The sequence below is a fragment of the Bidens hawaiensis genome, unplaced genomic scaffold (genome assembly GCF_021521415.1).
Source record: "Bidens hawaiensis isolate Kalapana, Puna unplaced genomic scaffold, B.hawaiensis_p1.1 tig00038007_1, whole genome shotgun sequence".
NCBI lineage: Eukaryota > Viridiplantae > Streptophyta > Magnoliopsida > Asterales > Asteraceae > Bidens > Bidens hawaiensis.
In genome coordinates, this window is record NW_027496644.1 from 81,838 (window position 1) to 98,992 (window position 17,155).

The following is a 17,155-nucleotide window of genomic DNA, read 5'->3' on the forward strand; positions in this document are numbered from 1 at the left end:
TTAAATAATACTTTATATATTGTTATTTAATTTACTTTACCTTTTGTTTATCTAACAAAATGTGAAGTTTGATAGATAAAGAATGAATATGGGAAGTGACTCTCTAAAGCGGTCATTATTTGGGGGATGGGATGAAATGAAAAGTCCAAAAAAAACCAACAAATTTTAGAGATGGGCTTAATATGGAGACTTAAATAGGGATGCTCAAAGCAGATGAACAATAGAGGGTTGGGTTAGTCCATTAAGGGGTTATTTTGATCATATTTCTCATTCAGACTCCATTTTTAATTGACTGAATCAGAGCTCTAAAGTTCCATTCAGATATAGTTTTTGAAAGAGTCAAACTCTCTTATGTTTGTGCGATTCAGATATCAACATCTGAATGATACCATTAAGTGGTACACAAACTCTTCCTGAATTTGACCCCATCCGGACTCAAACCCAAATGTTTAGCCTGATCTTACCAATATACATTAAACATTTTAACTTACCATTAAATATGTAATATATATATATATATATATATATATATATACATACACATATATATATATATATATATATTAAACCAAACTAAAAACTACTTTATTTCTATAAAATATATATATTAACATGAAAGTCACATAGACATTAGACAATGTATAATATTTTCTTCCTCAAATTTGTCTTCTATTATCTTTTTTTTCCTCAAAATTGTTGACTTTATCTTAAGTATCAATTCACTTTCATCATCACCACCTACACACCTACTACTGATCTATGTGCTAGATTAAAGTCAAAAATGATATCTACTTCAAACAGTAGCAATATGTCACACTAGATTAAACCAAGTCCAAAATTACATCAAATTCAAACAGCAAGCAACAATGCCAATATTTACAATAACAAACCAAACCGAAGCAAATCAAAAACATAATGTACACATATTAGACCGAGTCCAAAAGCACCTCGCGATCACAAAACGATATTATTATCATTACACTCATGCCAGACTAACTGCACTGCCGAACTGCTGAGTTAACGAACCAATGCTCATTTTGCGTTTCTTGATATCAATAAGTTTGTCATGAACACACCACGCGAAACTCAGAAAATGCTGGCGTGTCGAATCATAACAACCCCAGTAATCCGGATGATACGTGACATGATACCACGCAGACGCTTTTGCATAAACATTATCGTCTTCAGTATCTCTATCGCCTCCGCCTTTTTTAAACCAGTTTCTAGCTTCCTTCCTTAATGACTTCACCGCTAAAATGACCACTTCAGCATCATCCCTTCGGTCAAAAGATCTTGACACCTTCATAATACTACCCGTTAAAAGCTCGGCTTCGGTTTTGATCCCATAATAATCCATCAAATTACCCAATTTGTTATCGTAATCGGTTTTAAAATCAAACGCTTCATCAGTGTAATCCTCAAACCCGGGGACTACCATGTCGGTATCGTAAGTCTCTTTAGCCACGTCTTTGGTGAAGGGGGTGACCGGGCTGTCTTGTGGGGCGATGTGTTTTACTTCACGGAACAGTTTCCCGATCACATTTTTGGATTCGTACGTTGTTTTGTCGGGTTTTTCCATGAAGTCTGGGTACTCTTTGGGCCGGAGGTTTGCGGGTATTTCTGCGGGAACTCCGGTTTTTGGAAAGTCAACAGCGATCGAGAAGAGCTTTGCTAGCTCTACACACGGGCTCGCCATTGCTTTTTCGGGTTCTCGGTCTGCGAAGACCGTGTGAGCGTTTGAAATTATTCCTAAACTGTCGTTGACTATGTAGTTGGTGAAGTACTCTTCCACTTCCTGAAGTAGATAAAACAGAAATAACATTCCAATAAGATTAAAAAACGGACGAGCCAGGACCCATTTTAGTTTTTTTTTTCCTATGAACGAATTATTTCAACCCAACTCCACTTTGGCAAGAATCCGTTTTGACACATAACCAAATTAGTACTTTTTATGAAACGGCCCGTTTTGACCCGAACCACGTTGATATTTTTTTAAAACGGCCCATTTAGACACAAACATGTTTTGATCAATATCCGTATTGACCAGAGCCCGTTCTGACCCGTCACTTAAACCCGCCCGACCCGCCCAGTTTGTCATGCCTACTTTTAAAACATTATGAAGACTCATTGGGTGATGTTCGTGCGGTTTGACCCGCTTTCATTTTAGGCATTAAGAATACATATCACAAATCGATCGGTTCATATATATATATGTGTGTGTGTGTGTGTGTGTATATCTATATATATGTGTGTGTGTGTGTGTTACGCCCTATATGCAGTGCACACATATAATGTATATATGTGTGAACCCTCGGGTGGGCAAAAGTTAAATTGCACTAATTTTGACATTATTTTACTAATCTCGTGAAAATAACGTTAAAAGTGGCGGAAGGTTAATCAGGCATCATGTGGTGGCGTTGATAGCCGAAAGACAAGGGTACACGCACCAATCGGCGGTGTCCCGATGGTTGAGTATTATGTGCCTTATGTCCAAGGCTTGATGCAAAACTACTATCGAGTCGGGGGTCTCACCAGATGCAGCCTCTCTATTCCTAAAGATAGAGGTAAGACTGTCTACATCTTATCCTCTTCAGACCTTACCATAGCTTTGCTATTGGTGGGATATACTGAGTACGATGATGATGATGATGATGATGATGATGATGTGTGTGTGTGTGTGGCATTTACTAATGCACCAAATCATCAATACCTCAATAGTAACATCATGATCTAGTTGCATAGCTGGCACTGGGGTATAATCCATCGGCTCAAATTGCTCAGGTGGAATCAGTTCTGGGTCCCAGCAGACAAAGTAAATATCGCCATCCAAATCGCCTCCTGAGCATTCATATGGATGAGGCCTAAAGCGTAACAAATATATATGTTAGCACAAACAAATCTAAAATAATCATAGAAATAATAACAAAGATATCTGCAATATATTATACCTTTCTCCTTTCTGTGGAAAAACAACACAATCCACCATATGGTGTAATGCTGGAACATCAACAGCTTTCAAAACGCGCACATCACCAGGATGCAAACACGGGCTTCTAGCAACCACCACTTCCCCCTTAACAATTCTGGACTTGCACGAGTCGATTCCATTATAACCATCACCCAATTGCCTTCTTCCAGCACTTGAATATTGAACAAAAACTTCACCATATTCAAGTGTTTGAGTTTCATCCAAACATCCCATCATCATTCTTCCTTTAGGAACAAAAATCCTCGCTTTAGTCCTTAATTCCAACAACTTTGATGCACGAAATACTTGCAGCATCATTGACAGAAACGGTTCAGCGTTCGGTTTATATCCACACGAAATCATTTCCTTCATAACGTTCGTGTTTTCTCCTGGTGACATCAAATCTAACGCCTCTTGTGCCTTCATTGGCTCCACCAAAATGGCATCTAGTAAGCGTACTGCTTCTTTTTGCTTCTTTTCAAACACGTGATCGTAAACCCCGAGGGTTGATAGAAGAGTGATGAGCTGGCGGTTCAAATAGCACGCTTGATATTTACTAACTGCGAGAATATCCAACTTCGTGTTGTCAGACTCAAACTTGCACATACTTTTCCTCACTGATAAATTCATGTAAGATGTGGGGTCCACCGCTACGACACCTTTGTACCCGCCGTACCGAATTTGAAAAGCGGATGGGACGAAATCAAAGCCGCATTTTTTAGAAACTCTTTTAGCAAGGTCAGAAGATATTTTTCCGATTCCGTCAGAGAAAACATATTTAGTACCCGATCTTACAATTTCTATATCAGGTATTTCTTCAACTTCATATCGTGCAACGCTTAAGCTTTCTTTTGATGAACCAAAAGATTGGCCGAGTCTAGCAGCATATTTTGCAACGTTTTTAATGCTACTAAAATCGCCCATCCAGTTTCTTATATCAGCAGCATTTAATCTTCCAGTTGATGCAAACATCCATGCAGAACTCTCTCGTAACTGGCTCGACGAAAACGCAAGAAATTCAAATTTCTTATCACCAATAACTATCCCATTTCTAAGAATGGATAAAACTCTCCTATAAATCTCGGTTCTGGTTTCCCCATTTCGACCTACTTTGGGGGCTAAATCTGTTGAATAAAGTTTCTCCAACTCCTCATCAAGAAACGACACACGAATAAAATTATCGATATAATCTGAATAATGGCGTAGTACCCGGTTGGACACATTGACCTCGGGCCCACAGAAGTACACCTTTGATGGTGTAATCTGAACTCGCCTCACATATACAAGACCACTATCCAATGAAATAACAGGTGACCTTAACCTTCTGTTATTTCTATATTCTTCGGTTATCAACCTAACCGGATCATAACAGCATTCTTTGGAAAAATAAAGTTTGTCCAAAACATATTCGATTGACTCCATGTCATGTTGTTGAGGATCCAACAATGCAAAGAACCTAGCATCAAGGACAGGTCCCGGGATGCAGCCATGTTGGACCAAGGCGCAAATCTTAAAAACTATTTTGAATGGCAGAGAATACGGTCGGGTGGGACCCACAACCGGGACTAGACGCAGACTTTGAGAAAAGCTACGACCGGGGACCAACATGAATGGAAGCGTGCTTTCTTCACAATCGGGAAAATAGCGACAAATTTCCGAGGATTCAATATCATCTGAAAGTTCTATACATAAATGAGACGATTGGCCAACGGCTAAAGATGGAGTAAAGTCGGTTGTTCTAACCCACTGGTCATCAGGTAGTTCCTTATAAAAGTTATAAGGGTTGTCTTCAACTTTCTGAAAAATTCGCGGAGCACCATATAGCTGCAAAACAAAATATGTTCCGATTTAGTTCAAAATAAACTTTGTGCATTTATTGCATTGATCATGAAACTTGTTTGATATAACCTTCAAGAAAACTTTATAGCAGGCTTTCTTGGTAGGGGTGTAAAATTCTGACATGACACAAACCGAACACAAAATTTGCGGGGTTTTAGTACAAACGGGTTCGGGTTAGTTTCGGTAGGGGTGTAAAATTCTGACATGACACAAACCGAACACAAAATTTGCAGGGTTTTAGTACAAACGGGTTCGGGCTAGTTTCGGTCGAATACTTGAACCCGTTTAGTTAAACAGGTCGTGTTCGTGTCAATCTGGCGGGTTCGCGGATTGACCCGTCTAACCCATTTATTTTATATTGTATTCTTTTACTTGTGTTTTATAATATAATTTAAACAGATTTGGTATTTTATGCCAATATTCAAAACTTAATAAAGAATTTGACATACGATTTATAACTAAATGTAACTCTCTTATATACATTTGTATCTTTTGTTGTAAATTGTAATTCTAAAATATATACTTTTAAAAACATATTTGGGTTAAACGAGTCGTGTTCGTATCAAACCGTGAATATTCATCTCATGTCGGGTGCATAAGTCTGACATGACTTTCGTGTTCGGGTTCGTATCAGGTTGGACCCGCCAGCCTGTGAACTCGACCCGTTTACCACCCTCATATTTTAGTAAAGAACAAAAATAACAGAAACACATTTCAATCAAGATAATTAAGATAACATACAGAAGTCACCTATATTGGAACACATTATTATTTTATTAGCAAAATAACACTAACCTGAATAACAAGAAACCTTGCAACACCGCCACGTGGACTATGCAACTGAACTTGCCATATATTTTCATATGCAAGTTGCAGCTTGTAACTCGTTCTGAACCACGGAACACCGAAGTAAAACTTCCTTAAACCAAAACCAAATTTCGCTGACACCCGTTTCATTTCACAGAGCACTGGCAAACTCTCTTCTGAAACCTGACAACCAAAATGAATAGTTACACCATTCATTTCGAGTGCAAATTGCCTCGGCTTTTGTACAAGATCAGCATCCTGTTCATAAGCGCTCAAATAAGATCTACCGTACCACAACCGCTTACTCTTAGCCAGATTTATTATGTGTTCTGCTTTACTTTTGACTGTAAATTGGACTCTGGCATACGCTTTATCACTCTTTTTTTGTTGTTTAACCTCTACTGCTTCAATAGTCCCTACACCGGTATATCTTTCCAAAGTTGTCTTAACCACATCTGCGGATTCTAAAGTCGGGAATCCGGAAACATTAACTGTCCTACCCATCCAACTAAACTGTTTTCAGCTGCAATTTTACATTATACAGCTTATAATCAGCAACAAAAAAATCACATATTACATGAGAAAAGATAAATGCTAATTAAGTCAAGCAAAAATGTCTACATATCTATCATTCTATCAATTTCCAGTGAAATAAAATATTTCATTAATGTAACAAGTTACTGCAAATGTACTTCACTGTAATAGGCAAATATTGATTTAATGGTAATGTAATAGAATGTTGTTAACATTAATATTATTTCACTACTATAATCACTGCAAAGTGCAAGCAAACTACAGATAAAAATAGCTTATTTTGCTATGAACCTAACGATATATAAAACGCGCTAAATCCTTCATTAATCTGTATTCACAATTTTGCATATAAATCAATGGTAACATTTGGTAAAAACTTTAAGCACTTATCACAAACAAAAATAGAAGTGGTTTGTGTTTCTAGATATCTAACATTGTATATCACATAAACATAAATAAACAACCTCACTCATTTAGATATTTCCCAATTTGTATAATTCCATGTGTATATTTTGATAAAAACTTTAATATCAAATTAGGAGTGCAATAAAAAGCCTGGCCTTAACGAGTTATTTAATTTTTCTTACTTTTTTTTAGTTTTTATATTTAGTTTGGGCCCAATAGCTAAAATGGATTATGGATAATAAAAAACAAGTTTTGGACACATACATATTTATAAAAAAAATTGGCCCCCAAAAATTACGGGCCTTGGCCAGTTTCCGGCTCGCACTACCTTAGGGCCGGCCCTGCCAAGCGTCACTTGTCGAGCTCGAGCCAGCTTAAATGCGTAAACAAGCCTATTATTTTTATTTAATATATCCATATAATATTTTAAATGAAATTAATATGTAATATGTTATATGTAAAAATTACAAATAAAATATATATATAAAAAAACAAGCATAAATACAAGTAAAATGATTAATTAATAAATGATAAATTGGCGGAGCCCAAGCTTGAAAAAACTATTCACGAGCCAGCTTTATGAATAGAACTCGAAACAAGCTAAGTTTGAGCTTGAAAAAACTACTCACGAGCCAAAGTTGAGCCTAGACGAACTCGGACTAGGCTCATTTACACCCGTAAATTAGCAATTACCTAGTTCTTACAAACTATTAAAATATCACAAGGAGGTAAAATGGTATAATGTGTTAGATACATACATACATTGATCATGTATTCTAACAAATATATATATAATGTGTTAAACTAAATCATAGATTTTACTAATTATAGTTGTAATTGTAGGGGTATGTACCCGCCTTAATAAAGAATGTGCTGATGTCGACAACTGTCAATGAAGGGTGGACAACTCAGCAAAGCCCATGTGCACACAGCGCGTGGCGCATACCGCATATGCACACAGCGCGCATATGCACACAGCGCAAGCGCATGAAATATCTGCGTAGGGGTATGGTACTAAACCCGGCTTACGACCTTAATTCTGACTTATTTTATTATATGGACTAATACAATATTATTGGGGGTTTTGTGGAGGTAACCCTAACTGGGCTAGGCCCATTAGGGTACCATGATGGTGGCCATGAGGCTCCCTGTATAAGGAGGTCTCCACCTCCTTATTAAGGGGGTTGTTGTTCTCGATAAGAGCCACCACCATATTTTTGTGTCTGTAAACAAGAGATCCTCGAGATTTCTTAGCAGTCACCTCCACACCCCCAAAAGCCATTGCAGATCTCAAGCCAACCGGAGAAGAAGATTGAAGTCGTGGTTCGTTTATCTCGAACACCGAGGAACATCGTCATGGATCAGGTCAGATTCATGAAATTTCATGTTTCGACATTTTCGACAGTAATAATACGTCGATCGCGTATTATATTTATACACAACGAAATATTGTTCAAACGTCCACATTAAATACACATATAACAACAAAACTTACCCTAATTTCAGTAATAATAATATTAATAATGCGAAATGTAAGAGAGATTTACCAGATACCGGAGATGATGATGATCGGTGAAGAGCGGGAGAGTGTGTGTGTGGTATTAATATTAATAATAATATTTACGGTGACTTTTATCGTCAATGGCGAGTCAAGCCGTCACAACACTCCAAAATGCTTTTGCTTTAGCCAAATCATATAAACCTGGGGACCACATTTGTACGGTATTCAAATCAATTTTACCCGAAACTGAGAAAACCCAAACCCAAACTAAGTGGATCTGAAAAACTTGAAACCGAGAAAAGGCCAACCCAAACCTGAACCGAAGTAATTCTGGTTGGTTCTTGGGTAGATTTCTAGGTTTCAGGTCGACCCAAAAAACCCGAATAAACTATTGCTTTAAAAATATGATATTATTATTAGGTATGTACATCGTATAAGACTACTCTACACGTTCTAATTTTACCTATTGTGGTTGATCGACTATTTATTGTTTATATATATTTTTAATAACAATTGTAATAAAAGAAACTGTTGCTTTACCGGTTTACGTTTATTTATAATTTGATTATTTACGTAACGAGTAAATAAAGAATATGTTGCTTTAGTTTTGCGTTGTGGCTTTTCTTTACTTTTTTATTTTCTTTTTGTTTTCTTAGATACTCGAAATTCGATTAACCTAACCCGAAAAAAGTGTGCGAGATTTGGGTTAGGTTCCGGGTCTAAAGTTAAAACTTTGTAACCCGAAAAACCCGACCCGAGAAAGCAGGAAAGGAAAACCTAAATAACATCCCTAATATCAATAGCGAATTTAAATAAAATGGGTACCGAGGTAGCTTAGAGCATGTATTGGTTCAGTAATTGTATGAAACAAATATTTCGTTATGATGCCTTGCTTTTGTTTTTCCCCTAATCTTAATCGATTGTATCAAGTATATTTGTGCCCAAGGGTAATAAAAGTAATAAAGAAACCAAAAATCGTATCAAACTCGTTCGTAATCAAGAAACAATAATACCAAGGCTAAAGCATATAAAATGTCCCAAAAAACGAACCAATGAAATGTACCCATTAGTGATACCTAGTTACCTACCGTTATCCAAGAAAAACTTACATTTTTCAATCGATACCAAATAACGAAATACAGTAAAACTACTTGTACTGAATATTGTATCGCGTATATTGGTTTAAAAAGGATATGATACGGATATTTGAGGAAAGAATCTCATCCCTACAATAATGTGTAACAAGGACAATCAGTTGAATATAAAATTAGATAATTATAACTTAACTTTTTATATAAGTTAATTTGTCTTTTCTTTTAATAATTTATAGTACGTTTTAATATTCTTTTTTAAAGCACACCCAAAGCTTAACGGAGAAGATTCAATAGACAACAGTTTGATTGGTGGGCTCAGTTTGCGATACTTTGTCTACACGAATATGAATATTATCCATATAAAATTATGGGTGATGTCACTCTTTTGTATACACATGACGATTGGCATAGATCTTTATGTCATTATCCATGGATTATTATACACATGACGTTTGGCATAGATCTTTTCGTACCCATTGTTTAACATGGCAAATTAATAATACTTTCTAATTTTTATAATAAACACGAGAATAAATATTTTTGTTTTTGTTTAACGGCTGATTTTATTAGAAACTAACAATAAACTTGACTAGCAAAATTCTAGACAAGAACAAACACACCAAAGTACATGCCAATCAAAAAGTACCAATCGAAAAGTACAAACATTTGGTTAATGATTAATTTTCTAAATTATGTATGGATCGTTATGTGTTCTTGTGTTTCTTAGATCCAAAAATATAGAAAAACATACAGCCTAATACATAATTTAGAAAATTCATTAACTAAAAAAATCTTCATCATTTTATCTTTATGTTGAAGAGTTACTCCATTACTTGGTTGTCATAATTCTTCTCATATACATTTATCTAGTTTATCTAATACAAATTACACATTATGTGGTGATATTAAAGTAGCAAGCTATTTTTTTTTTTCAAAAGACTGTTAATAGAAAAATTGCAGATGGATGGTTTGAAAAATATATATCAAAGCATCATGTTTTCAACTCTTTCCTCACTTCTAAGTTCTAACTTCGTTAGATACAAACAAATTTATATTAAAAACTGTTCTTTAACTTTTGTGAGCACTTATCATTTTTCAAATTTAACAAAAGAGTATATTTTGTCTTTTTTTAATCTAAGTGTGAGATTAACTAATACATATATTTAACTATAACTATTGCCATATCATTACTTTGCTAACTAATTACTGTACCACCCGGAGCCTTCATGTAGGCTGACCCTCCGCCACCTTTACCACCACGGCAACCTCCTTTAGTTGACCCGAGTGCCCCACCAACGCTTTTTCCACCCATTCCACCACCACATTTGCCCCCGGAGCCACCACCTCCACTACCTTTGCCTCCACCTCCGCCACCACCACTTTTGCCGCCACCCATGCTTAGTTTGCTAATTTTTATGAATACTTGTAAACTTATTTGATAGGAAATTGGTATGAATTATGAATGCCACATTACAATGTATTTATAGAATTTTTCTATGACAAGTAAATGAAATCAGTTATTAAGAATTTAAGGTCGATCCCTTGAGATTCCACGAAACCAGTTACCAAAACGGCGAAACCCTTTTGTGTTTTCCAAATATTTCTTTACTTTTTTTAATCACTAGTTTCTTGTCTTTAGTATTCTGAATTAAGAGGCTTGCACCTTTGTCTTGTGAGTTAATCTAGAATAAATTGTCTTTAATAGTACTCTTATTATTAATTTTATTTTGAAGTTTACTTAGTTCTAATTAAAGCATATATAATTAATCATTCTTAATATGTAAGCAGTGTCTTACCTTATGGGTGGTGGTATTTTCAAGTCTTGTCATGAGCATTTTGTTTTGAGTTGAGCCGATGGTTTTTCTCAATTATGGGTTTTCTTTAAGGACGAGTAAAACGGGTACTGGTGCTGATTTTGTACTGGTACACCGAAATCGGTATCAAGTTTTCAGTACGATATCAGTATTCCCGAATCTTGCCTTCAAATAGGTATTTTCCGAATTTTGCATTCAGTTTTTAGTACGGTACTGAATGTTAAACGATTTTGTAGATGGATTTTAGTAGAGGTGGCAATATGGGTTAGATGGGTATGAGTCAGGATAGGTATTTAAAATAGAGAGTTAGGATGAGTATGGATAAAGATGAGTAAAGTTTACCCATTTTGATCAAAGTAGAGGCTAAAATACAAAGGGTTTCAAAAACATCTCAAAACAATATTCAAAAAACTAATAAAAACATAATAACTCAAAATATAAATCAAAAACGCAAAAAGTAAAATAACTAAAATGTATCCCCCGTTGTCCTCGTTCATAAAAAATTAAAACGGTTTCGTCTCAGTTTAGGTTCGTGATTTTCGTTTTTTTTCGATTCTGTTTTGCTTTTTTTTCGTTTCGGTTAATTCAGTGTTTTCGGCTTCGATTTCTTGGTTTTATTCGGTTTAGGATGGGTATGGGTCAAGATGGGTAAAGTTGACCCATCTTAACCCAAGTAAAGGTTAAACTACAAATTAAGGGTTTTAAAAACCTCTTAAAAATCCAAAAAATCAATAAAAAAAAATTAATAACTCAAAATATAAATCAAAAACTCAAAAAGTAAAATAACAAATTGTTTCCCCCATCGTCCCCGTTCATAAAAAAACCTCGGTTTTGTCTTGGTTTAGGTTCGGTTTGACTTTTTTTTCGTTTCGCTCGTTTTTGGTATCTATTCGCTTTCGATTCGGTTTCATGGTTCGAAATAAATTTGGATGAAGTTTGTTTAATTTAGTCAATTCTAACCCATAAGCAAATCCATTCTAACCCATAACAAAAAATTACTAACGTTTTTCCCACCCATATTGACTTTCTTACAAAAGTCACTAGCAGCCCATTTAGATTTGTTTTGCCACCTTTAAATTTTACCAAGATAAATAATTGGCATAGCTTTAACAGAGGGATGTGTTATTCATACACCCTTTACAGGGTGTATATAGAGATAATATGTGTGTTAAGAGGATGTGTGAATATCCAAAAAGAGTGTGTGAATAACCATTGCCTTAACAAAAGTAAAATAGTGACATGACCGAGAATCATCATCATATATGAATATAAAAAGTACATGAGTCATAGTAAACGACTATGAGCATCGTCATGCATGACTAGACGCTTATTTTTTATTACTAGATAATATTCTTTCAAATATAATAAATTAAAGTTTTAGAGAGTGAGAGACACACAGTTATAGTATAAATTGTGATATTTTATGTAATTCAGTTTTCACGTAGTACCGGCATTTGATGTACAAAGAAACGACATATCTTTATCTTTTGTGTTGTGATTTACCCTTATGTAATTGACTTTGGTTGCATAGTTTCTTACTAGGTTGCTTCATTTTTGTTTTTAATATTGCAGGCCTTTCCAATAAAAAAAAAACTACCAATCTCAGTGTTGAGTCTTCTCCACTAAGTTTTGCATGTGCTTTCAAGAATAATTAAAGTGTACTGCAAATATTTAAAAACAAATAGTCTTGTTTAAAGAACTTATTTATAATTAGCTGCTTTTAAGTTATACTAGAATTTATTACTAAACAACTGTAGTTACAAAAAGTGTTTACCTATTTGATGTACTTTGAAAAATATTTATCTTTTCGGATAGTTTCAATACTCTTTTAGTTTTAATAAAAAAAACATCATATTCAATTATTTTTCCCACTACGGTTTCATTCAATTTTGCTCCTTGATTTTCCTTCTTTCAAATATCAGATGACTTGATTTCATGCAATTCGAATTTTATGACGGCGGTTGTTAGGGTGAAACCGTGGTATGGCGGATCCAGGAATTTTTTTTAGGTGGTTCCCTCTTAATTTATAAGGTGGTTTCTACGCGTCTTCTATATATCCGTACACTATTATTTCGAAACTCGGGTGGTTCCGGGGAACCACCCGTTTGTATGCTGGATCCGCCAATGATCTCTTTCTTCTCCGGTGGCTTCCTTTCTTCACCGGTGACGAATTCCGGTGACTTCCTTTCTTCTCCGGCAAGAACGTGATACGAACGGTGGTTTCAGACAATGTTTTAAGACGACGGTTTTAGATAACGGCGATTTCAGACGTCAATTCGAACGACGGGATTCGTTTTGTGTACGACATGTGCACTATGCACTTTGAATTTCATTTAGTTTTTTTTTTTTTTTTTGTATTGGTAAGTTTCTATTTTCCATTGTGGATTGTTATTGAATTTTTGCATATATTTTTTGAGCTTTTGTCGATTTTTGCATAATTTTAGTTTTAATTTTTGTAGATTTATAGCTTTATTTTTTCTTGCAGAACCTTTTGATTTATTATTATTTTTTTTAACTATTGCATATTGTTTTTTTTTTAAGTTTTTGGTTAACTTTTGATTCTGAAAAAAATAAATTAAACAATACTTTTGTTTAATCATGTGCCCTATAATTATAGTTTGGATTTGTATTGTAATAAAATGAAAGAAAAATGTAATTTAGGTAAAAATTAAATAAGAGAGAGAAAAACACCCAAATAAGTATATGATCAGCTTGTTAAACCTTAAATCAAGTGTTGGTTAAACGAGTTCGTACCCAAGCTTTTTTATTGGGCTTGCGAGCCTAAACAAAAAAATCTATAAAAAAAAATAAAAAAAATCACAACTCAAAATTTAATAAAAAAACGAAAAGAGTAAAAACACAATAATGTTTTCACCGTTTTTCTCGTTCTAAAAAAAAGACATAATAATAAGTGAAAAAGATCATTGTGTCTTTTGTTTGTTATTATGTTTTATGTGTATTGTCGTTATTGATTGTGTTTTTTTCTTTATATTATATTATATTATATTACTCAACATTGTGCTATATATTATTCGACATTTATTGTTTTATATTTTGCTATATATTGTGTATATTTTTATTATAATTGTGTCTTTGATCTCGACATTGTGTATTCTCTTCAATTTTTTTTGAACGAGAATGATGTGGGAAATGTTTTTGTTTTTAAAATTTTTCAATTTTTATTTATATTTTGAGTTATGACTTTTTTATTATTATTTTTTAAAATTTATTTTTAAGAGGTGTTTGTGTAGTCACAATTACTATTATAATTTTTGTCTTCTTTTGAATTTTAACTTTACCCTATTTATTAATGTATTTAAATTGTTTTAAGTAAAAAAAAACTACTTTACAAGCCCAACTCAAGTTTTTTAACAAAACTCGAATTAATTTACACCACTAGGTCACACTCATTATTGAGGTACTTGATTTACAACAAAGCACATGGAATCTAGTGACGAATGGAGTTGCTGTTGACGATAGTCTCTCTTCATCTCAATCATCTTTCAGTAGCTGGTAAATCTGTCTTCATCATTTTAGAAGATTTTTTGTTTTTTTTTTAACATGATCAATATTCAATGTAATACATATTACCTTGTTGTTACAGTTTGTAATAGCTGTTAATTTGATAGTTTTTTTAAACAAAATATGTGCATGGATTTATATGCAAAATTGGGAAATTAGATAAATGAGGAAGGTATAATGTTAGGTACCTAGGGAAATAAGCAACCTTTATCTATTTTTGGTTTTGATGTGATTTTAGTTATCTACTTATCTTCACATACTAAACATTTTACTAGTCAAATTTAGGGGTTTAAAAAGCTCGAAACAAACTGAGCATTTTCGATCTCGACCCGGGTCCAATCCTTAAATAAAGTTCGTTAGTTATCGAGTCTGAGCTTGAGCCTTATACGAGAAGTTGGTTTAGGCTCAATGATTCTTAACAAGTCTTGTATAATTTTTAAGTTTTACCTTTGTGGGACTTATGTGTATTAAGTTTGCACTACACAATCAAGCTTGAGTCGAACGTGTTTAAGGTACTACACGAGCTGAAGCCCAACTTAGATTTGTTTAAGATCTTTCTCAAAATATATAAAACTAATTAAAAACATATATAAATTAATTAATAATAATAAATGAGCCGAACCCGGGTATTTGAAACAAGCCGAGCTCAAGCCTAGTCGAGCTTATGCTCAGCTCATTTACCCCATTCAAATCATGTTAATATAAAATAAAATTCTAGGAAATGGATTTTATTAGTCCATACTATCACATATTAGCGAATAACAATCCATACTTACTATTTGACCAATGATAATTCTAACTTTCAATTTTGTTGCCAAGAACAATCCAGACATCTTAATTTTCATAGATTAATATTTGATTTTCACTCGATTGTGAGCTACTATCTGCGAACACCAACAGGTTTCTGAACCTCCTTGTGAACTCAACTTGCGAACTAACTTTGCAATTCTAGACACTTTGCGAACCTAGTTTTCTTAAGACCAAGTTTGCTATTTTACACTTATACAAGGTCTGATCTATACCCCTATAAGTTTTCATCCATTTTCAAACATGATAACACGTAACTTTGAAGAATACGAACAAGATCCGGATGATCTTGCTTTTGCTAAGGCTCGAATATTTGATGTTATATTTTGAAATGCTGAGATCTACATGATGGTAATACCAATCTTTGAATCCAATGTGAATTTGCCGATATTGCTTAGGCCATTTTAAGAGGGAGAGATAGTGTATTCCTTTAAAGATGATTTACATTTTTCAAGGGTTTAAGAGATATTTATACTAGTAACCTTCCCTAGGCCTATAACTAAGCTCATCGTATTAAAAGTCCATAATTAGCTCTTTTTAGTTATAGATAATGATAGTTGATATGCTTTTTCAACAACGTTTTTTCTGAGTCTACATGTTGACTGAAGTTCAGCCGTTCCCAATTATTTAGTTATTTCAACAGTAAAAAACAATATGAGTGGCGAGTGGCCTGGCTATCAATCCAAGACATATTGGAATATGCGCTCAAGCAAAAGATAAACAAGGTGAGATGTGAAAGGATTCAAGTTATTACACGGGTGACATATCGGTCGATTTGGAATATGAGGAATGACTTGATTTTCAACAACAGAAACGCTCGATCAAGAAGTTAATATACCCGACCTTAAAAAAACCTACAAAACATAGTGTTGAGTCGTCTCCACTAAGTTTTGGATGTGCTTTCAAGAAGAATCGAAGCGTACTAAAAAGTAAAAATATTAAAAACAAATAATATAATTTAAAAAATTTATTTACAATTAGGTGTTTCTTATATTAAACTTTTAATAACAAGATATTAACTCAAATCTCAAGTGTTTTATATCGATTGATATTAAACTAATTGTCATGGTTGTCATAGCATTGCTCGTAGGTTACTTATAATAAGTTCATTAAACCTTGAATTGAGTCGTAGTTAAATGAGTTCGAACCCAAACTTTTTTATTAGGCTTGCAAGCCTAAACAAACTTGTTTTTTTATATATAGTTAATTATTATTTGTAAAACTATAATAAAGCAACTAAATAAATATCAGGGGTTATGCATAAAAATTATAATTACAATTTTATATAAAACTTTTTAAATGTATTCAAATCCTTAATATATAACAATTTAGCCTTAAAAAACTACTTACAAGTAGAGGTGAACAAAAAATCCAGAACCTGACCCGAAAAAATACCTGGAACCCGTTTTCTTATGCCAAGGTTTTTAATACCCGAACCCGTACCCAACCGTACCCGTAGGGTACTGATAAGGTATGCATTTTAGCACCAAACACCGTATCAGGAACCGAACCCGATTTATACCCGGTAATACCCGAAAACCGGAACCGGCTCTATACCCGGAACTGGGTTTCTCTAATCACCGAAACCGGGTTTTTCAAATACCTGATCTATACCTGAAAAATACATAAAAATATTCATAAAAAGTGCAACCCCTTAAAAAATTCAATATAGACCCGAAAAATACCCGAAAAAAAAGCAAGAAGAAACCCAAAAATAGGCTTTTTTTCAATACCCGAAAATAGGGTATTCAAATACCCCGTTTAGAATACCTGGTTCTATACCAGACCCGAAGCCGATGCATAGGGTATGGTTTTTAGAGACAGTTGTCAGACCAGACCCCGCGTATTGCCATACCCGATTTTC

At 34.1% G+C, this 17,155-nt stretch overlaps 1 protein-coding gene across 1 annotated transcript; it reads right to left on the bottom strand.

The window, feature by feature from the left end:
- Window positions 1-681: 681 nt before the first annotated feature.
- On the bottom strand, window positions 682-6,331 carry LOC143589886 (putative RNA-dependent RNA polymerase 1). The gene is made up of 4 exons (XM_077070518.1): window positions 5,603-6,331; window positions 2,949-4,792; window positions 2,711-2,861; window positions 682-1,795 (listed from the first exon to the last, which is right to left on the bottom strand). The coding sequence occupies exons 1-4, from the start codon at window positions 6,116-6,118 to the stop codon at window positions 983-985; spliced, it is 3,324 nt and encodes a 1,107-aa protein (XP_076926633.1). The 5' UTR covers window positions 6,119-6,331; the 3' UTR covers window positions 682-982.
- Window positions 6,332-17,155: the final 10,824 nt, after the last annotated feature.